Below are 22,698 nucleotides of genomic sequence, written 5' to 3' on the forward strand. Positions count from 1 at the left end.
TGTGGTGGCAATGGCTTCATTTCCACAATTGGTGGCACAACGGATGAGGGAGGAGTAAATCCTTCATTCTTAATCAAATTCTCTTGTTCCGGCTCATCTTCCTCAGAATATTCACTATAGAGCTCATCGGAATAGAAAGTAACCTTTGAAAGTTGAGGAAAAACAGTGTTGGATTTCAGATTGCCTGTTTCTTTCGAAACTTCCTCAGAAACCTCCTCAGAAACACCTGTTTCGATCGAGACAGATTGGTTTCGATAAAAACATGCATTTGTCATTTCTGCACTGCTTGTTTTCTGGTTCACTGTTTCTAAGGGACCAAACTCATTTCGAAAGAAACAGGCTTCTGAGAATTTCTACTGTTCCAAACTCCCTTCTGTGCCCTCATTAAATGTCCCGATGCTCAATCTTAGTTGCTCCTCAACCATTTCATCAACCAATTCTATCCGCATGCATTCTTCCTCCTCGATGGTACTCCTCATGACTTTCTTCATATCAAACTTAACCGTTTCTTCATCGATTCTCAACGTCAATTTCCCACCATGGACATAAATCAAAGCTCTCCCAGTATTCATAAAGGGCCGCCCTAGGATGATTGGGAATTCCTTATCCACCGCATAATCCAAAATGACAAAATCAACTGGGAATATAAACTTATCAACCTTCACAAGAACATCTTCAACAATCCCATACGGCCTCTTCAATGAGTGATCCGCTAGTTGGAGTACCATCGAGGTGCTCTTCACGGTTTGATCTCCACATAATTCCCTGAAAAGAGTTAGAGGCATAAGATTAATACTAGCACCAAGATCACATAAGCAATTTATAGAACTCATAGTGCCTATAGTGCAAGGTATAGAAAAACTCCCTGGGTCCTTCAACTTAGCTAGTAGATCATTCAAAATGATTGAGCTACACACTTCCGAAATGGGAACCGTTGCACCACTATCCCAACTCCTTATGTTGGTGATGATATCCTTCAAGAACTTGGCATATTGCGGCATCTCTCGGAGTGCATCCGCCAAGCTAAGATTAATTTGCAATTTCTTGAAAATCTCAAGGAACTTATGAAATTTTTCGTTCCCTTGAGCTTTCCTTAACCGGCTTTGAAACGGGACCGGTGGTACAAACGGTGGACGAGGCGGTGGTCTCACATATGGTTCTTCAACAGTCACCTCCTCACAAGCACTAGGTGGGTCTTTACTTGAGCTTGCTATGTCAACAACCACTTGAGGCTCATCCTCCTCAACAACATGCTTCTTACCATTGGCTTTTTCCAAGTTCCGCCCACTCCGAAGCTCTATCACTTTTAGGTGCTCCCTTGGGTTGTTCTCTGTAGTAGAGGGCAATCCCCCTTGCGGTCTACCTTGAAGTGAGATAGCCATTTGAGAAATTTGGGTTTCCAAATGATGAATAGTGGAAGATTGGTTCTTCTCCCTTTGCTCCATTTTTTCCAATTTTTCAAGTACCTTGGCAAGCACATTTCCCTCATCCGTGTTCTGTGGTTGTTGAAAACCGGGAGGGTGTTGCGGTCTACCACCATAATTGTTCCCATGGTTTGGGTTTCCTTGGTAGGGACCTTGTTGTTGTGGAGGTCTATTGTGACCTTGAAAGTTTGAACCCGCTTGATTAGATTCTTGAGCATTTCCTTGCCCCTCTTGATTCCGCCATCCGAAGTTTGGATAATTCCTCCATCCGGGATTGTAGGTGTTGGAATAAGGATCATTTACTTGCCTTTGACCCCCGACATAGTTTACTTGTTCACTTAAAGCTTGCCCCGTAACTAGGCATTCTCCCCCCCCCCCCCGAATAGTTGAAATCACCACAAAACTCACACCCGACTTGAACATAAGCCACCTAAGCATTTCTAGGCGCAACTTGTTTCTTCAAAGCATCCAATTGTGCTTGGAGTGAAGAATTTTTTTTCCTTGATAGCCTCCATCTCTCTAACTTGGTCAAGCGTCATTACCGACTTTTGACTAGCCAGTGCCCTTCTATCCATGGGCCCCCATGTGCTACTAACCATGACCAACTTTTCTACCAACTCAAGAGCCTCTTCATACGTCTTTTGCATCAAAGACCCACCCGAAGCCGCATCAATACTAGCTCTAGTAGTGACATTCGTTGCATCATAAAAAATTTGAATCACATGCTCCTTGTTAAGCTTATGATGGGGGAGACTTCTTTGTAAGTCCTTAAAACGCTCCCATGCTTCATAGAGCGACTCCCCGTCGAATTTCACAAACTCGAGAATGTCTTTGGTTAGCTTTGTTGTCTTGCCATGTGGAAAGTACTTGTTAAGAAAAGCTTGAGCTAACTCCCGCCAAGTATGGATCGATTCATTGGGTAGAGATTGGAGCCACAAACTAGCTTTATCCCTCAAGGAGAAGGGAAACATCCAAAGCTTGATATGGTCTGCGGTTATCCCATGAATCTTGAACGTGTTAAGAACACCCAAAAACTTGGCTATATGTGCATTTGGATCCTCATGTTTCAACCCATAAAAAGCAGAACGGTTCTCCAAGAGTTGGATAGTACTAGGCTTGATCTCAAAAGACGCCGCTTGAACCGGCATAGCGAAACATCCGAACGTGGCATTATCCACATCCGGCAAGAAGAACTCGCCCAAAGTTTGCCTCGGTTGATTTTGCACTTGCGGTTGCACCCGAGGGCGAACATCCCTTGGTCGCTCTTGTTGCCTTTGTTGATTCACATTCTCAAGTAGAGGAGGGGGTCGATATTGTTGTTCCCCTTCATCCACTAAAGGATTGAATCCTTCTTCTACCTCATAATCATGCCCGTCACCCTCCATAACTAAAGGAATCCGGGCTCTTCTTCTCACGCCTCTTTCGTAACTACCGAGATCCTCTTGGAAAGGTTTTAGTGGAAGATTAGCACGTCGTGTATTATGCATACACGAAGGGTAAACTCCTACACAAATAAAGACAAGAGAACCGAGCGTAAATCACGAAAACACGCAAGATGAACAACAAAAAGTAAAAACATAAAATAACGCTAACTCGACCGAATTTCAAAATACTTCCAATCAATTAAACGCAACCTAGTCCCCGGCAACGACGCCAAAAACTTGTTAGAAAATTTTCACTCGCTAACTTGTAGTACTCGACAAGTCGAGGTCGAACCCACAAGGACAAGGGGTTTAAAGTGAACGAACACGGATTTTGAATTCCAATTCGGAAAGCAACAAAGCAATTGATTTAGATTAATAACTATGGACTTTAAACACTAATAAACGAACAATTAAATCACTAAACAACAATTAATAAACTAATCAAGCGATTGACAAACTAAACGATCAAATATTAACGGGTATAACAAATGAGTAAAAGGCGTTTAGAGGTTGCTAACTAGGTTTGAAAACGTTCCTAGGTAACCGGGGTTGATTTGGTAAATGGTTAGGGTCAAGTCTTTCTAAAATGCCCAATCCGCTCTCTCGAGTCCGCAATTAGAACTAAGTGTAATTAAATTTATACACCAAAATCTAAATCGCTCTCCCGTAATTAGATTTCGATTATACTAATTGAATCCAATCACGAAGCTAACCTATAACCGATTAAGTCCTAAACCACTCTCGCGTGATTAAGCCCTAATTTAATGATTTGCTAATTCCGGGTAATTAAGTGACTCTCGCCTAATTAATTAACCTTTAACCTAAGATTAGGAGATCAATCTATCCTACGCATTAAGTATACAAATCACTACAAACCTTGAACCCAACTCAAACCCTAGTCAACTAATCACAATCAAACTTCATTAAGAACCTCTAAACAAGGGGGTTTAGCTACTAATCACAAACATGCTAACAATAACTAATAAGCAAGAAATAAGAATAAACATGGTGTAGAGATTAATTACCTTATAATAATTGAAGACCCAAAGCATAAAATAGATAATGAAGAACAAGCAAGATGAAAAGAACAATAATCTTATATTAATTAATAACTTCAATCCACAATAAAGCTTGATAAAACTAAGAACAAAAGGAATGTAAAAAGCTGAGAATAGTGAACTAAGATGGGAGCTACAAAATTCTAATAATAGTGCATAACCCTAAAATGGGAAAGAAGGGATCCTTTTATAGTTTAAGGACAAAAAGGGAATAAAAATACACTATATGACAAGTCTAAATGAGGTAGCCAATCAAAATAGATCACAAAATTGTCCACATGTGCCTTTTCAGTTTCAAATCACCTATCTTCATTAATGAGCTGTTTCTATCGAAATGAAATGGTTTCTATAGAAACAGGCTTAGCTGAAAAGTCCCCTGGAAGCATTTCCGACATGGTTTCTATCGAAACCAATATGTCTTGATCGAGACAGTCATTTCTGGGGAGGTTTCGATAGAAACAAGCTCTGACTTTATCACTTCTGCTTCCTCTAGTCTTGATTGCTCCAATTACGCTCCAAATTGCCCGATTCTCGCCAATATGTACCTGAAACACTTTGACATAAAAATGAGCAATAAAACCACTTTAATGGACACTAATCATGGCATAATTACATCAAAATAGACCCACATAATAGGTGTAATTCTACACCTATCACCTAGTGCCGGTCGCGCCTCAATAATTTGGGTCATGACAATTATGTTTGGCAGATACCAGGTTAACTCGGTGGAACTATCTCGGGACCTGTATCTGGTGAGTTAACTCGGTTAAACTTTCTCAGGATTCACAGCTTGGGATTAAGTAGTGGCATGAGTTAACTCAGTCGAACTATCTCGGACTATGCCACGTGGTAGTGGTTAATTCGGTTGAACTATCTCGGGACCGTACCACTTCGGTTGATTTGATTTGAGATAACATAAATGGTATAAGTAGTTTGGAGAAAAGTCTAGTCCGTTCACATTACGATTAAGATTAAGGTTTATATCAGATAAATCTTTGTTTATAATATTTAAATAGTATATTTTCTTATTAAATGTTTTTAAGTGCGATGTTATATTTTTATAATATCGTTAGTAACGTACATCTCACTCAGCTTAAGCTGACCCTATTGTTGTTAAACATTTTTTGGTACTAGAGTTTGACAGGCAAGGCTTCCTGACCTGTTTTTAGGAGTCTTCTTTTTAGGCATGTACAGTGCACAACCTCGGTTAGGAGCTGCAGTAGTTGTTTGTCAGTCATAGCTGTTACATCATAATGTGATATGAGTTTATTTGTGGTTGTTGTTTTGTTTATGATTTTTGTAGGCTACATCAGATGATATATATTCGGTATCATGGAAGTAGATATCCGTGAGGTGATCTAGATACACTATTTGTATTTGTATATAGCCGGGCTAGTACGTACATGGTACGGAAGTGAAATCCCCCCATGTTTTATATCGATCGACTAGTGTAACTATATATACATGTTTGCTTCCGTTTGTCTGATTGTTATTTGTCGATTATTTGCAAAAACATTTTAGTGATTTTTCAGGCTTGCTACGGGTTTCAGAGCTACCACTATCATTCCTTAGGTCGATCTCGGCTCAAGAAATCGGGTCGTGACAATCTCACTTTAAGTGAACTTCTTGATCAAGACATTAAGGAGGAAATCAAGCGAAGCAATTTTCAACTTGCTTCTTGTAGATATCTTCATCTTCTTCCCCAATCACTTTATCAATAATAGAAAGAACTTCATAACTCTCTCTCTCCCAAGTAAAAATCCAGCCACCAAACAACCACCACAACCACCACAAACCCTCAAATTCCGACCATTTTCTCACCCACTCCGGCTATGGATAAGGCGGTTAAGAAATGCGGATCGCACTTGGGCTCAAGCACTTCTCAAGTACTACAAGATCCAAGACCAACCACAAGCACAAGATCTTTCTGGAAGGCGCCCGCCGGCAGCCTCAACACTCCTACGACATTAACTAGGCAATACCATGCCCCTTTTGAGATTCATACCGACGAAGAAGGAAAAAGGTTTGCTCTTTTACAAGCCCAAGGTTTGGCGATTCCATTTAGAATATGTTGGAATACTATGGAGCAATTGGGTTTAGCGGAGGAGGTTAGAATGCACTTAGATGTTTTGGGCTTGCGAGCATTAACAAAACTTCCCCATGATGTCTACGGAGAATTAGTTTATGAATTCGTCACAACACTTGAGAAAATGTGCAAGCCCTCGAGATTATAAAATTTTAGTTATTGGACAAGGTATGGTCTCTAAAAAAACGCTCATTGGCAAATTGGTTCCGGATGAGAAGCTCGGGTTGTAAGGTGACTCCGCTTTGTTTTGATTAGGAAGCGGCGTGACCGACTTGCCCTATTTCAAAAATGAATGATATCAAAGATACCACTTTAGTGGTAGTGATCTAGTGGCTTGGCCACACTTTTGGAGGACGAAACGAGTACAACAAGGTTGGGGAAAGTGAGTTGTTTTTGTTGAATACGGTTTTGCACCCCGAGGTGAAAGCTTATCAAGTTTATTCGGCGGACATGCTCTATTCCCGCCTGAAGGCGGTCCCGGATAATTCAACGCCTATCGGTTTGGCGTTGATAGTGCTTTATTTGGCCACGCGTCATGGAATGACCGACACATCCGACTATACCCACACGGCCCTGCAAATGATAAACACGGAGCACCTAGAAAGGGCCAAGTTTGTTCATGATGCGGTAGTGCTCCCGTACTATAAGAGAACGAAATGGATTATGGAGCACGGGTTGGAAGTGGCATTTAGAGCAGAGTTTGGAGAGCAAGCAGAGTATGCACCCGAAGAGGTACCACCACCGGGGCCGAGAAGACAAAAGAGCCAAGCGGAGATGTGCCAGAAGGGGCACAATGGGGTGAACCGCCCACAGACAACTTTTATGCGGAGAGTCGCCTATTTATGGCGGAGCAAAGGCGGGGCCTTAAAATGCTCTAATATGAGCAAGGCTCAAGCGCCAAGATGAGCATATGCGGCGGTTTTTCAATGCGCAAGGAGGCGAGCGCTACCCTTCCCCATCTCCCGATCCTTTTGGAGTTCGACAAGCAAGATTTGCATTTTCTAACCCTCTCATACAATTTAATGTTTTTTTATATTTCTATAATTAGTGACTAAGTTAGAAATAGTGTAAGGATGAGTATGAAATTGTATTTTGCTTGCCGTTTTATCTTGTTTATTGCTTTATGTTGTTTGTTTATGTTAGTTTATTCTAGGTTGTTTAGAGTCGTCTCTAGCACTAAATATTTGGCTTAGGTTTGTTGAAAGCATGATTAGTGATTTTGCAGTATTTTTTAAATTTTTCAATATGTTATATCTCCGATCAATGAAACAATGAAATGCGTTTTCTAGTTTAAACAATTGTCATTAGTGCTAGCTTAATGAAATGAAAATTTTTATGACATGTGATGGGATTAGGGTGAAGTTGAATGTTAGTGTTGTGATTTTGAGCATGATGGTTTGAGCTTGATGCGGATGCATGTTATGTGCTAATTGTAAAAATTGTGTTTTCAATTTTTGGGCATGATTGGTATGTTTTCATAAGAGTTAAGTAGATGGTATGACACCACGTTTGTTTGAGCGTTTTGGAGCCCAATTGTCCTTTATGAGTGTCATTTGCGTGCATAATTACTAGAACATACATGATGTCCGTTCAAGACTATATTATTGAGTGTCGATAGCTAAATGATTATGGCATTAGGATTACCTCATTTCTTTGAACCCACTTTAAAAAGCATATCCTTTTACCCTTAGATTACAACCCTTTAGTTTTAGCCAATTTCTTGATTTTAACACACTTTCACACATTTTACCCCTTCAACACTTTACCTTTTTAAGACACTCCAATTTGACTTAATTAACTTGAATTTGAGAAAATTTTACTATAACTTGATGATTTAAAAGAAAATATGAACATGTGCCTAAAAAGAAAAATTTGTGAAACAAAGAAAATAAAAGGAAAAAGAGAAATGATAAAAACAAAGAAAGAAAAATAAAAGAAAATGAATAAAGGCATTAAAAGAAATAAAGGTCAACATGAGCGGAAAAATTCCAAACTAGTTCAAAATTTGGTATTTCATTGTAAGTTTGTTTTTCAAGTCAAGTTTTAGCCAATTATCCAATTTTATCTACCCCTAACCCTTATCCAATTTACAACCCATTTTCTTAGTACATATGATAGTTGTTGATTACCGAGCTATGGCGAATGTGCATTTTGTTGTGAGCTTTATTTTTGCACCCTAAACACTTGAGTGTTATCGTGATATCTTGTGAGAATCAATGCCTTTGCTTGATGTCTTGATCAAATGTCACGACTTTCCATTTTTGCTTGACCAAATGCTCGCATGTACAGTAAAAGATTGTACATTATGCCAATTCGATTGTTTTTTTAATGTTATCGGAATATGTCATTATAATTTCATTCTTCATTTGTTTGCATCACTTTTGGTTGTTGACATTAGACGATTGCATTCATGTTTTCATTGGTCGAGAGTATATTTCTTGACATTTTTTCAAAGTCGCTAAGGTTGTTAGTTTTGCATTCATAGTAATATTCATTTTTTGCTTGAGGACAAGCAAAGATTAAGTGTGAGGATGTTTGATAGGAGTAGAATACTCCTAGTATTTATGTTGTTTTTGCATCGCTTTGTTATGTTTTAGCATGCGTTTATGAGTGTTTTGTTTCCTCATTACGCTTGTGAGCGTTGCAGATTAAATGGAGCATTTGCGGTACTTTTTGGGCTAGAAGATTGAAGAATCAAAGATTTGATAAGTCGGGATTTGGGGTAAAGAATTGGAGAGAAATGAAGTTCAAAGTACGTATCTTCCAAGAAGTTTGAAGGTTAAATCAAGAAGACAAGACTAACCCTTGTCTTGATCGAGAAGTTGACTTACATTGTACTTCTTGATCAAGACATGAAGGGCATTTCAAGCGATAGAACTTGGAGGAGTGTCTCGATCGAGAAGTTCAATCTAATTGAACTTTTCCATCAAGACATTTAGGACAAATATGAGCGAAGAAATTTCTAGATAGGTTGTCGATCGAGAAGTTCCCCTTTAGTGTACTTCTCGATCAAGACATGAAGACATCTCAGAGAAGAAATCAGTTTTAAAATTTGAGCCTTGCTTAGTCCACTTTCTCTTTTGGCCCAACACATATGTACTAGGATATTTTCTTTTACATCTTTTGTATTGCCTATATAAGGCACCTTATCTTATTTTAGTGTTATCAACTTTTATGCACATTTTTAGTAGACAACAATTATTCCTCTAGTTTTAGTTCTTTTTGTTCTCTCAAACTGGTGTAGAGAATACACTCTTGGATTGATGTTCATCATTTAATTTCCAAATTTTAGTTTGTTCTTCAAATGTTCATCATTTAATACAAGAGTTCTTTTAGTTTTGAAGCTTTATTATCTCATTTGTTGTTTATGCTCTGTATTAATACTATTAAGACAATTAATATCTACACTATGTTTAGTTATTTCTTTTATTTAAGTATTTTTGCCATGTTAAATATGAGTAACTAATCCCCTTATTTAGGGGTTGTTAATGATTGACATGTTGTTGATTAAGTGATTAGGGTTGGGTTAGCGATTACGGTTTGTTGGGATTATTTGGATTAACGCTTATATTAAAGTGATATCTTAATCTATGTTATGTGTTTAATTAATTGAAAGAGGATTAATTAATTAAACAGACTTAGTCAATTACTTGCTTACGGATTAATCACGCGAGAACGGTTTAGAGCCTAAGTGGTTGTTAAGTTTGCGGTTTAATCGTATTCGATTAGTATTATCGAAATCTAATTACGCGAGAGCGATTTAGATTTTGGTGTATTAATCGAATCTCGGTTCTTTCAATTTTAGACTCAAGAGAGCTGAATTGATACTTTTGGATGACTTGACCCGAACGAATATCACGAATTGACCCGGTTACCAAGGATTCGTTTGATACATAACTAGGTCTACTACTGATGACTACTGCAGCTCTACAGAGGAACAAAGCTTTTCACAAACACTTTGACCTAAGACTTTGGGAAAATAGAATAGAAGCTTGACCACATAACATCAAGCAAACCTGAAACAAAACATTGTTGCGAGGTTAGACAACGCTGAGTGTTTGCATTTACTAAAGGTATTATAAAACATAAATCGCATACATTAAAACATATATGAAAATAAACCAAATAATAGATCTGATTGAAACCCTAAACCTCAATCGCATACCGACTCCTATATGTATCATAATCCATCTCCTAACATATCAAATTGATTCATATGGTCCCGCGATAGTTCAGCCGAGTTAACAGCTACCATATGACATAGTCTCGAGATAGTTTCATCGATTTAACTCATGTCACCTCTTATACCCAAGTTGTGAGTCCTGAGATAGTTCAACCGAGTTAACTCACTAGAAACATGTCCCGAGATAGTTCCACCGAGTTAATCTCGTATCTACCAAGCATTATCCTCCTTTGCATTACATAAGTAAAATTATAACGAACTCAGATCAAATTCTAATCAATATACAGACATCTAAGACTTCTAGCGGTACTAGTGATCACTCAGTCCTACTGATGCCCAATAGGTAGGTCTTTCCCTCAGATCATTATATGGGTTTCAAAATAAAAATACGATTCAATCATCATAAAAAATTGTATAGTATGTGATACTTTCACTTTAAAGATAAAAGCGATATAATAAAATAGCTTTATATAAATAACACGCAAAAGTAAATTGTCAACTCACACCTTGCTCTCCCAAAAATCAAACACATAAAAGCATCCCCTTTATGCTCCTTGAACTCTGGGTCCCTCGACAAAAAACAACTCGGGGTCCCGCTAGTAGTTATCTCGTCGAATCTAGGTCAAAAACAATAACAAAGAGCAATTAAAACCGATCCTAGTATAAGAATATTCTAGACACAAAACCCATAACAAATAAATTAAATTATATCGCGCCGCACTCACCTCGATATAAAATCAATAACTTTTAATTAATAATTTCCGTTTTTTATATAACATTATTCCGAATGTTATTTAATTAGCTATCCAAATTAGCTAAAATAAATTAATTATCGAGCTAACCCGATAATTAATTTACTAACTCACTTTTTCTTTAATTATAATTAATCTCAACTCAAAATGTTACTCGAATAACTGATAAAATAACGAGTTAGTAAAATTGCTAGTTAAACTACATTTTTCAAAACTGGTAAACTAGTCAACTTTGAGCTATCAAAACAGTCCATAAAACAAAATAAACTCTAATTAAAAACATTGGACATACTTTCCACAATTTTTTCTACAACTTCCATTTAGACCCGAATTAATTCGGACATGCGTATGGGATCGAAAAACTGGTCTAAAGTCGCTCTCCCGAGCAGTTTTGGGGATGCAAAAGCAGTCCTCAAAACAGCTCTGCTCGCTGTTCAGCGAGCTAGTTTCTACTCGATGGGCAGCATGATTTTGCTAGTCGGGGTTCATTCTGACATGCTCACACGCCTTACGCTCAATTTCTGACAAAAAAACACTTAAAACTACCCCTAACTCAGCTGCCACACAACTTCCAAAACAGTTTATATAACCACAATAACTCAACAAAATCACTCAAAAACATATGAAAATCAGAATCTAAAAATTATACCTTAATCCTTGGTGAGTTAACTCTTCAACCGAGCTAAATTTTTTGAGAACCGATTTTGGAAATGAAAGAACCGAGCTCCGCCGTATCAATTGCTCTAAGAGACAAGAAATTGGTGAGGTGATGAGGTTGATGAAGAAGATGTCGATGATGATGATGGTTACAAGGATAGGGTTTTCAATTTCTTAATACAAACACAAATGCAGACGATGATGGTGAGAGGATTATTTATAAACATTAGTTAGTGGGAAAATGGAAAATGAAAATCCGTAACCACGTACACTCCAATTCACTATAAAAACTTATCATGCAATTGAGTCCAAATTGATTTTGTGATTAAATAAAACTTTGATGATAATTTCTTAATCATAATTAACAGACTTTGACATAAAAGAAATTATCACGAAACCTTTATTTTAATTTTTTTTTCTTAATCTCAATTTTTCTTTAGTCAGTTAATCCCGCTATTAACCAATAAAGTTTTTGATTTAACTTATCCATTCCGAATAATTAAAATAGACATTCCATTGTCTAAATTCTCATTATTTTAATTTAATTTGGGCTATCCCGATTAAATACCTCAAATTAAGACATGTGGCAAACTCTAAGACTCTTAAAAATTTACGGGGTATTACATGGATTTTTAGGCGTGAATGATTTTACTAAGAAATCTTGAATAACCTATACAACGTCTAGTTACTTTTTCGTGGCAACCCTAAGCTGTCTAAGTGACTTGCTGGATTTGATAATTAATTTAAGTGGTTAATCTTTTGGCCCGTTAGTATTTGAATTTGGCATGTTTTTGATTTAAACAATATCAGTGTGCCCATAAGCAGATGGTAAACATATAAGGTTAGAAATACTTTTTACCTCCTCGACCGAAGTGCCTAGCACTCAATGCGTTTTGACTGTCAATATTAGTCAAAACCGGATTCCGGTCAGAACACAGAAGTTCTTCATCTCGTCGATACAGTCCCAATGGCTCAAACCGCGGTCAATTTCTAATTCAAACAAACTTGGAATCCCTCCTTGAAGTTGCTGGTCTCGTCGATCGTTGGCTTCAGGGCCCGATTTGCTAAACGGGTTGCAAGTTTGGACTTTGAGACCTAAATTAAATAGGGACAGACCCTTTGTAACACATAGTATAATACTACAATTAATTCAGTACATGTTGGCTCAAACGGGACACAATTCCGTGTTCAAACGAGTCACGAATTATAAAAACTAGGTTGGATCGGCTCCTGAATGATCATGAAAGCGATAATAGGAAGGGGAAATGAAGATCTCGCAACCACTATGAGTGGCGCCGGCGCCATTGTGAACCAGCAGCGGCGCCAATTCCGGGTGAACACAGGGGACACTTTTTTTATTTCGGGAACATGCAAAAAAGACTAAAAAAAATGCATCAAAACGTACAAGCAACATTCTAATTGTAATATCCCTCACTAATCTGACATAAAAATATGAGCTATGATGTATGTGTCGTTTAAAGTCCAACTAGACACACGATATTTTGACAATTAAAATAAATTATAAGAGAATAATTAAATTAAGATTTAAGAATAAATTGTGTGAATTAGGATTAACACGGACGAATAAATATGCGTTTGGATCAAAAAAAGTATACGAAATGTCGACCAAAAAGATATTGAAATATTGATAATTAATATATCAATATATCTATACTATATATAAAAGCACGGATTGGGGGGAGGGGGGAGGGACATGCAAATTTACTGAATAATCTTTTTCAGTTTACTACTAAATAAAGATTTTATAGTTATTAATTAATTAGTTATTTAATTAAGAACAAAGGATCACTTTGGCCCCTCAACTTGGCACAAAGTATCAAAAACGTTCAAATTAGCAAAACGGGATCACTTTTACCCTGAACTTGTTAAATTTGGTAAAAAAAAAACCTTCCCCACTCTCACTTAAGAGAGTGAGATACACTCTCCGGGTTTCTTTTATCCTAGGTGGTTTTAAATGGTAAATAGGTTAAAATGATCCTAATTTTTTCTTAACATTTTAAATTAACTCCTAATAATTTAAAACAAAAACAATTTAATCTTTTTAAATTAAAATTTTATATAAAAAATTAACCCCTAATTTTTTTATATATAACAAATTAATCCCCAAATCAATTTTTTAATAAAAACATTAATTCTTTTTAAATTTTTAACAAAAAAAATTAAAAAAATTTAATTTTTTTATAGACCCGTGGGTCCTCAAGAACAGACCCGTGGGTCTGTTCTCTGAAGAACATATCCGGGTCTGTTCTTCAGAGAACAGACGAAGGGTCTGTTTCTTCAGAGAACAGACTCTTCGTCTGTTCTTCAGAGAACAGACGGCGGGTCTATTCTCTGAAGAACAGACCGGAGCTTCCTTTTTCCGGCTTGAGAAAAATATTTAATTTTTTTTGAAATAAGTCTAAAAAGGTCTCTGAATTAATTAGGTTTAAATTATAATTTATTAGTAGTTAAATATGATTAATTAGGGTAATTTTTAATCAATTAGTAATCCACTCTTCAATTAAGGTGCCACGTCAGCATAGGGGTCTTTTTGTACCGGTTTTGACAAGTTTAGGGTAAAAGTGATCCAGTTTTCTGAATTTCGACGTTTTTGATACTTTGTGCCAAGTTGAGGGGGTAAAGTGATCCTTTGTTCATTTAATTAATCACTATTGTAATTAAAGTCCTAATTAGTATAGGTATTTAAATTATCTCCAATTTAATTTTTAGTATGTAAAAAATAACTGAATTGTCTCCAAATTAGTCGGAATGCCTATCTTTTAGTTTAATTGAACTAAAAATTAAAATCCTGTATTTGGTTAATATAATATTATTTAAATTTTTATCTTATTATTTTTAAAGATATTATAAATTAAATTAAGTTAATTATTTAATTATGATTATTATAAAATTAAAAGAAGAATAAATTTAGTATGGAAAAAATTTAATAACCGAATATATTATATTTACTTTTATAAAAATTCTTAACTAATTTAATATTAATTATAAATAAAAAATTGATATAATTATAATAAATTTACTAATATGTTCATTAACGAGTTACGTTACGAGTCACGTGCATAGCACGTATTGCGAAACTAGTCTCTTTAAATAGAGAGTAAAATATTTTAAGAAAGTATGTAAAATTTAGATATCGGAATTAAATTATTTTGACAAAGAATTTAAAGATATATATATATATATATATATATAAAGTTTAAAATATTTATGTATGGATAAAATTAAAAAAATAAGAAAAGATAAAAAAAAAAGGAAAGAAACTATACGTGGCTATGGGTGAGGAGACGTGGGTTTAGGTAGTGAGGATAAGAAAGAAAATTATGTAAGGTGGCATAAGTGATGGAGAATTGGCAAGTGGGTCACTAAAACAAAATAAAAATTCTAAGGATCAAATAATATTTAGCTATTTTTTTTTATATAGCCTCAGTAAGAATTTATTTTCTTATAACTTAAATAGCAATTTGTCCCCTCAACTTGTAAATAATATGCAATTAATACATAAATTAACTTTATGGATAAATTAGCCACAAATTTGATAATTATGGGCAATTTAATCTCATTTGGAAAAATTAATTTATAAGTTCAGTGGACAAATTGACAATTTAAAAAACAATTAGCTTACAAATTGGGGGGGTTTAATTACTCATAATCAATAAATTATTAACTAATTTACTCATAAATTTAATTTATATATTAATTGCACATTGTTTATAAATTAAAAGGACAAATTGCCACTTAAGTCATTTTCTTATTCTCACATCTTCTTCTTCTTCGTTGTCTACCTCCACCGAATCCTATCCTTTCAAAAATAAACAGCTCCTTCAATATTTCATTAGTTCATCTTAAATCAAGGTATAATTTATAATTAATTAAAATAGTTAGAATTTGTAGAGTTATATTTAAGTTATGTGATTGTTTGAAATTTAGTTTAAAGAAATATGAAATTACATAAAAATTGAAATTCTTTTGATTCTAAGCTAAATTTCGTGGGTTGATTATGTGGGTGTTTGATTGGTATATTAAAAAGAAAATTATTGTCCAAATTTGTTAAGAGAAAGTTTGGAAATTTTTTAATATTGAAATTTAAAAAAAAAAAGATGAACTTTAATTTCTTAAAAAGCTTAAATTTTCCTTTCTATGGATTTTTATGAATTTTTAAGTTATGGATAAGAATTATTATGAAATTTTAAGGCTTGATTTAGAGTTTTTGGTGTTGTATTTAAGTATATCGTTTATACGATAAGATTAAAGTTAGAGATTTATTGTCTGATATGTTTTAATAATAGTTTTCTATGTTAGAATTGATGGATATGAGTTTGTTTTGAAATATTAGCGGTCACTGTGAGTTTGCAATTTACTTCTATATATTATTAGTATTATTATACGTTATTTTCTATTTTACGATGAAGTAAACATATCGCGTATAATATGATTAATTACTATGTTTGTTATAATATAGATTGTTTATATAGTATGAAAACCAATATAGTGATCCGAGAGAACAAGTTACCTATAAGGCATCAATAGAGCTGTTTGATCACCGGTACCGCTAAAAGTCTTAGATGTCTATATATTTGATTAGGATTTGATCTGAGTTCGTTATGATTTTTGCTTATGGAATGTAAAGGAGGATTATGCTTGATAGACACAAAATTAACTCGGCAAACCATCTCGGGACCTGTAGCTAATGAGTTAACTCGGTCGAATTATCTCGGGACTCATAACTTGAGATTAAGCGATGGTAGTGGTTAACTCGGTTGAACTATCTCGGGACCGTACCACATGGATTGATTTGATTTGATTTAATGCAAACAGAATCTGATTTATATTATAAATAGTATAAGTAGTTACGATACGATTTAGGATTAGAGTTTCGATTAGATCTAATATTTGGAATATGTTTATATTTGTTTTAAAAATATGCGATATTATTTTAGATAATACCATTAGTAATTGTGAACTCACTCGGCATTAACTGATCTCCCAATAGTATTTTCCTTTCAGGTTTATGATTTTGATATGGTCGATCTTCTTTTCTTTATTTAGGAAGTCTCATCTGATGTATGCACGGAAATCTTCTGTCCCTTTCTAGAGCTGCAGTTGTTAATGGTGGCAGACCTAGTATTCTAGCAAACAGTTTATATATTTTGTATACTCTGAGATACTACTTTATTTGGATAAAGTTTTGAATGGAAATTGCGCTTTATAACCATTTGTACGCTTTACAAGTTATCTATGTTTGAACTAGTTTAATGTGGTATGTTGTATATGTGTGAAACAGGGCAGTGCATGAGATATGCAATGTTTAAGTAAGATCCTGGTTTTCAAAGCGTTAAGCAGTGAATTTCTGAAAGAAAAAAAAATTCTTACAATTATCGTTATGTTATTAAAAGAAGTTTTCAGAAGACGTGTTTGTATGTTTATATTCTTTGTATCACCAAACGTTTAAAATGGTTTAAAGCTTATTACGGGTTTCAGAGTTATCACTCTCATTCCTTAGCGGCGGTCGCGGCCCAGAGATTTGAGTCGTGACACCAATACGTACTTGAATTGAAATATGACAATTAAGCATAAATTAATCGTCCTAAAACATGCTTTTCTAGACTGAATTTGAATCAAAGATAGCAAGAACGTCAAAAACACATACTATGGCGATTATGACAATTTGAATCTAACATGCAACCTATGCGCCAGAATTAAACAAATTTTGAGTATATGGCATAAAACATAATAGGACAGCCCTAAGCATACTCCTAATTAATTTCCATGGAAATTATAACAAGAATACCAAAATAAGCAGTTATGGCAAATATAGGCAAAATAGACTAAACATATGCATTCTAAACACAATTATTCAGCAATTATGAACAATGTAGTATGGAAAGTGATAGCGATTGTAATTGGGTCCTCAAAAGCACCTTTCTAAGTCCTTGGCTCATTGTTTAATGATTCAGATGTGGTATCCAGCTTTGAATCTGGTGCGCAATAGCTTGTTCTTGAGCAATTAAAGCGTCCAAGCTTGTGTTTCAGGATCAGAATCAACTAGTTTTGTGTGTATGTGTGCAGTATAGTTCAGCCATCATTAATAATTCCTAAAGTTTGTATTCCTTTTCTGGTGTTTAATTTCTGTGTTCGGGGGCCGCTCGCCCAAGGCTTGTGGCTGACTTCTCGATATGGAAATGGTTTCAAAAATAGAGTCGCCACCTATTTCAACTAGGAAATCCCTTTTAACCAACTAGATAGCCTTAATTGCCTCTGGTAAGACTATCGTGCATCGGACCAAAGACTAGGGTTCGTGGACCTCCCCGAGACTCTTATGCTTGCCTTATCTGTTACCGGCTTTATTTTCTGGACATATTCGTTTTATATCTCATCTTAACAGTATATGTAATTCACAGGATATGAAAGCTGTAAATAAACATGTATGAAAGCAGTAAACACGTTTGACGCGCATATGACTCGATCTGGACTGGTATTTGAGACAAGTAGCACGTACATACATCTAACTATATAGGTTTCTAGTAAGTAGCATAAGTCCGGCTGGTCTGGATTGATTGCATGCACAAAGCCTAAAACCGGATGTATAAGTGTGATTTGATTGATTTTATTAGGCGAGTCTTGAAAAACCTATACAACCATTACTACTTTTTCATATTAGTCCTACGATGTCTAGGTGATGGGCTGGAATTGCATTAATGGGCCAATTTTAGGTGATTAGTCCTTTAGCCGGTTTATTATTGGATTTAGATGCTTTTGGAAAGCGGTAAACAATATCAGCATGCTCAGGGGCAGTTGGATATACATACAAGGTTAGAGATAATTTTAAACCTCGTTGACCATCAGTCTGGTTAGAATGGGCTTTTGGTCAGATCACGGAAGTTGTGCGTCTCGTCGATCCGGTTCTAGTGGTTTGATCCCGAGTCGATTTCGAGTTTGGGTTCGCCCGGAATCGACTCTGGAAGTTGCTGGTTTGCTGTGCCTCGGGCTCGTGGGCCCGATATATACACTATGTTACATTCTGAAACTTCTGAGTCCGTTTTACATAGGGCTTAGTCCATTACAAATCATAAACATAAAGTACACGAAAAACAATAAATCTGGATCTAAAGAGAATCTAATTTCGAGCTCAAACGAGCCCGAAAACCTAATTTGAAGATATGGGAGTCGTCTGGAGGATCTGGGAGTCAATCTGGAAACTGGATTCATCAAGAACACGGCGCCAAGAGGAGTTGGCGGCGCTAGGAGGTTGGAGCGGCGTCGGCGCCAACTTATTCTGGCAGCGGCGCCGGTTCGTCGGCAGGTTTAGAGCTCGTTTTATTTTGCTTCGTTCTCATTCGTTTCAGCTCTGTTTTTCATGCAAAAGTAGTCAAAAGCGCATAAAATCAAACAAGGAATCCAATTATGGCATAATCTAAGTGTTTAAAGCTCATTTAAATAAATTTATTTTCTGGGCAGTCATTACGTTTTTCAAGTTTTCATAGCAAAACAAGCTAAAATCTCCTAGAAACATGCATTCTAAGAGCTCTAGATTAACTGGGTTTATGTATTTGAACTTAAACATGATTAATTACAGCAATTTAACATGTCTATCATCGAATTTTATGGCTGTAATACCCCGTAATTTTAAGTAATTAGAATATGCCACGAGGTCAAATTGGAGTAATCAAAATATTAAAAATAATATTTTGAGGTTTCAAATATTAAGAAAAATATTCGGAAAGACTAGGTTTAATAGTCAAATGGTAATAGTAAGGTTTGACTATTTAAGGTTTTTAAATTAAATTACGGGAAGTGATTTAATAAATTCGGAATACGTAAATTAAATTTAAACGTAAATTTAATTTATACGTATCCGTAAAAGAATATCGTAATAATACGAGTTTAAAATTTAAATTGGGAATTTAAATTTTAATAAAGGATATTAACGGGATTAATATAATTGAGAATACGACTGAGCGTCGTAGATAAAAATATATTGATAATAAATATATCAATATACCACTCTAATTGGAAATTTTATTATTCCGGACAAAACCTCGAAATTAAAATGTCGAAACTCGGAAATCTCGACGAATTATGGACGAAATATAAATTAAGATATATATAAATATATATATATTAAATAAAAATAAAAAGAAAAAAAAAATGAACGAGGCGGTGCAGTTTGGGCGCCAAGTTGAGGAAAATTGTCCGATTAAGTCTCTGGATTCTTTACTTTAATTAGTTTTAATTATAAACTAATTAAATATAATTAGTTAGTCCAAATTAAAATTAAATAATTTATAAGTTCCGAGCGAATAATTTTGGTGTTAATATTCGCAGAATAATTTGACGAAGCTACCGTCAAATTTTTATGGAATTTGGACATAGTAATTTTAATTAAGCGGGACTGATTTGGACCTAATAAATCTTCCGGGATTTATTAAAAATAAAATATAAGTCGGATGCGAATAAAAATTATATTTTTATTCGTTTTATATTTTATTGGATTTTTTGGGTAAAGTTTGACGGAATTTAGAATTAGTCCCCGTTTGGGCTACGGACGACTAATTAAAATTAGAGTTAAAGTGCGTGATTGAGCTAGTATCAAATAGCACTTTATCCAATTTTTTTTCTATATATACATGAGGCCTCTGCCTCATTTCCTCATTTCTGAAATGAGGGAGCTGCCTGCTTCTTTAGGCAGAGGGCGCGCGTAGTACGCGCGAATTAGGTTTCGCGATTTCCGATACGATTTCGCGATTCCGACTTCGATTTCTTCGAGGATCCGCACGTATTTGAGGTAATAACCATTAATTTGAATTCGATTATTAGTAATTTGAATTCGATTATTAAATATTTGGATTTTAATTAAATTTATAACGTCGACCATATTGAATCGATCGAATTCGAATCGGTTTAACGTTTTGATTGCGGATTAGGATTGTATTGTTATTGAATTGGTGTTTCATGATGTTTTGGAGTGTCAGAAATAGGTTGGTGCGACCCGGGATCAAACATTTCGGGGTTGTCCGTACTGTGCGGGCGCACAGTATTAAAACTGTGCGAGCGCACAGTAGATTGTGCGGACGCACAGTCCCTACTGTGCGGACGCACAGTAGGCTAGTGAGGAATAAGATTTGGGCTTTCGCCCTAACTCGGTTCGGTTCGATCTAATTAGTTCTAATCGATCCGAAAAAAAAATATAAGTGGACTATCAAAATATGAACTAGGACGTTTGAAAGGTTTAAAAGAACCTAGACATTTGAGGATAGTCGGGTTATTAAAACGATGTGATGTTTTAATATAACCCTACATTAATCAATGTGATTAATGTTAAAAGTGACTATAGGTTTATACCAAGAGTGGTATTACGATTTGAACGAGAAGTTCAACTTCGAGATTAATTTATATGTTCTGTTTATAAAGTCGTTTATAAATAGAAATGGTATTTGAGTTTATCATTTATACGATAGGACTAGAGTTAGAAATTCAATGTCTGATGTGTTTTGACATTTGAATTTTAATTAGATCTGACAAGTGGTCGATCTAGCGAGCCAAACACCAACGTGTTTGACTGACGAGCTTGATGGAAGCTTACGTTTTTAAAATGTGGGCATCGGTTCTGTGAGTTTTACTTTGTGGTTTTTACTTTTGAATATTTATATTTAAACTGTTTTAAATAACAAATCGCACTAGTATAACTTAACCATGAAAGATCCATTGGAACAAGCTTCCTATTGGTTGTCAATAGGACTGTGTGATCACCAGTAGTGTTTCTCGATACGAGCATGTGTCTGACTTAGAGGTCAGTTTATGTCATTGGGCGTTGGAAGTGCTAGCGACCCTGACTTAACAGTCTGAGATGGCAGTAACGGTTACGGTCACAGGCAGTACTGTGATGGCAGTTTCACGGTTACGGTCCAGACACCCGGCTTAGACGGCAGTGATTCAGTTCACGGTCTAAGGCCTATATTGTGTAGGTTGAGACCTATACAATAGTCTGTCTTGTAGGGTTTCATCTGGATCGACTAATTGGTAATATTTTACATATACAAAGGTTTTATGTATTTGCGATTTCAATATTCAACTGTAAATTGTAGACTCACTCAGAAATATTTATATTTCTGACCCTCCCCAATATTCATCTTTCAGGTTATCAAGTACAAGGTCGGACTTCCACAATAATTTTGGAAGTAAATGTCAACCATACCTCTAGAGCTGCAAGTAGTTGGGTACTGGGAAGTCTGTCTTTCTGTTTACAGCAGTTCAAACTTATTTTGATATATTCTGATTGAACTACTGTATATAAGATATAAGTTTTGAAAAGCTGCGTGTTTTCTAAAATGCTTGGACCAGTTGTTTGAGAGATACACTGGTTTCATGATTTAGCATTTTAGGATTGTATTGAAAACAGAGCAGGTGCGTCAACTGAGATTGATGTTTGTGCTCTGATTTCTTGAAATACAATCAGGGTCTTAAGACCCAGTTTTCAGAAATGTGTTTACGTTAAACGAGAGAAAGGTTTTAACGATATTTTCTGAAAACAGATCATATGTGATATATGATCTTGAATTGCGATCGCGTTTTTAATAAAGGTGTTAAAGTGTTTCCGCAACGAGGTTGCAAACCTTTTTATGTTTTAAAACGCGAATTTTTTTTTAAGGTTTTTAGGCTTGCTACGGGTTTCGAAGCAACCACTCCCATTCCCTAGCGCCGGTCGCGGTCCATAAATTGGGTCGTGACAAAGTTGTTATCAGAGCAAAGGGTGCTAGGTAACTCGGTGGAGCTGGGCTCACGAGACCTTCCCAATTCTAGGGAACTCTCACTCGTGATCAGTGTGACGAAGTGAGGCTCTCCGCCCTGGAGCGTATTTTATACGTGCTCTGATAGGTACATATGGATGTCACCCTATGGGATAGGAATGAGTCCATATCGGCTAGGGCCGCAACTGACAAAGTTGGTATCATAGCAATGGTTCTCGGACTCGAGAATTTAAAAACATTGCTGATACATGAAAATAAAGTATGGGGTAGATGTCATAGGTACTCATAGGAACTACTGCAGCACATAGGATTCATGTCTCCTACATATATTCTTATGCTTCATAGGTT

At 35.6% G+C, this 22,698-nt stretch overlaps 1 protein-coding gene and 1 long non-coding RNA gene across 2 annotated transcripts; one reads left to right on the forward strand and one right to left on the reverse strand.

The window, feature by feature from the left end:
• Positions 1-353: 353 nt before the first annotated feature.
• Positions 354-1,862, reverse strand: LOC126687747 (uncharacterized). The gene is made up of 2 exons (XM_050382305.1): positions 1,129-1,862; positions 354-1,023 (listed from the first exon to the last, which is right to left on the reverse strand). Exons 1-2 carry the CDS (start codon positions 1,860-1,862, stop codon positions 354-356), a joined length of 1,404 nt encoding a protein of 467 aa, XP_050238262.1.
• A 13,476-nt stretch (positions 1,863-15,338) lies between these two features.
• On the forward strand, positions 15,339-17,010 carry LOC126653608 (uncharacterized). The gene is made up of 2 exons (XR_007632277.2): positions 15,339-15,457; positions 16,596-17,010. It is a non-coding gene; the product is annotated as an uncharacterized LOC126653608 (long non-coding RNA).
• The last annotated feature ends 5,688 nt before the right edge of the window (positions 17,011-22,698 follow it).

The sequence above is a fragment of the Mercurialis annua genome, linkage group LG6 (assembly GCF_937616625.2).
Source record: "Mercurialis annua linkage group LG6, ddMerAnnu1.2, whole genome shotgun sequence".
NCBI classification, from domain to species: domain Eukaryota; kingdom Viridiplantae; phylum Streptophyta; class Magnoliopsida; order Malpighiales; family Euphorbiaceae; genus Mercurialis; species Mercurialis annua.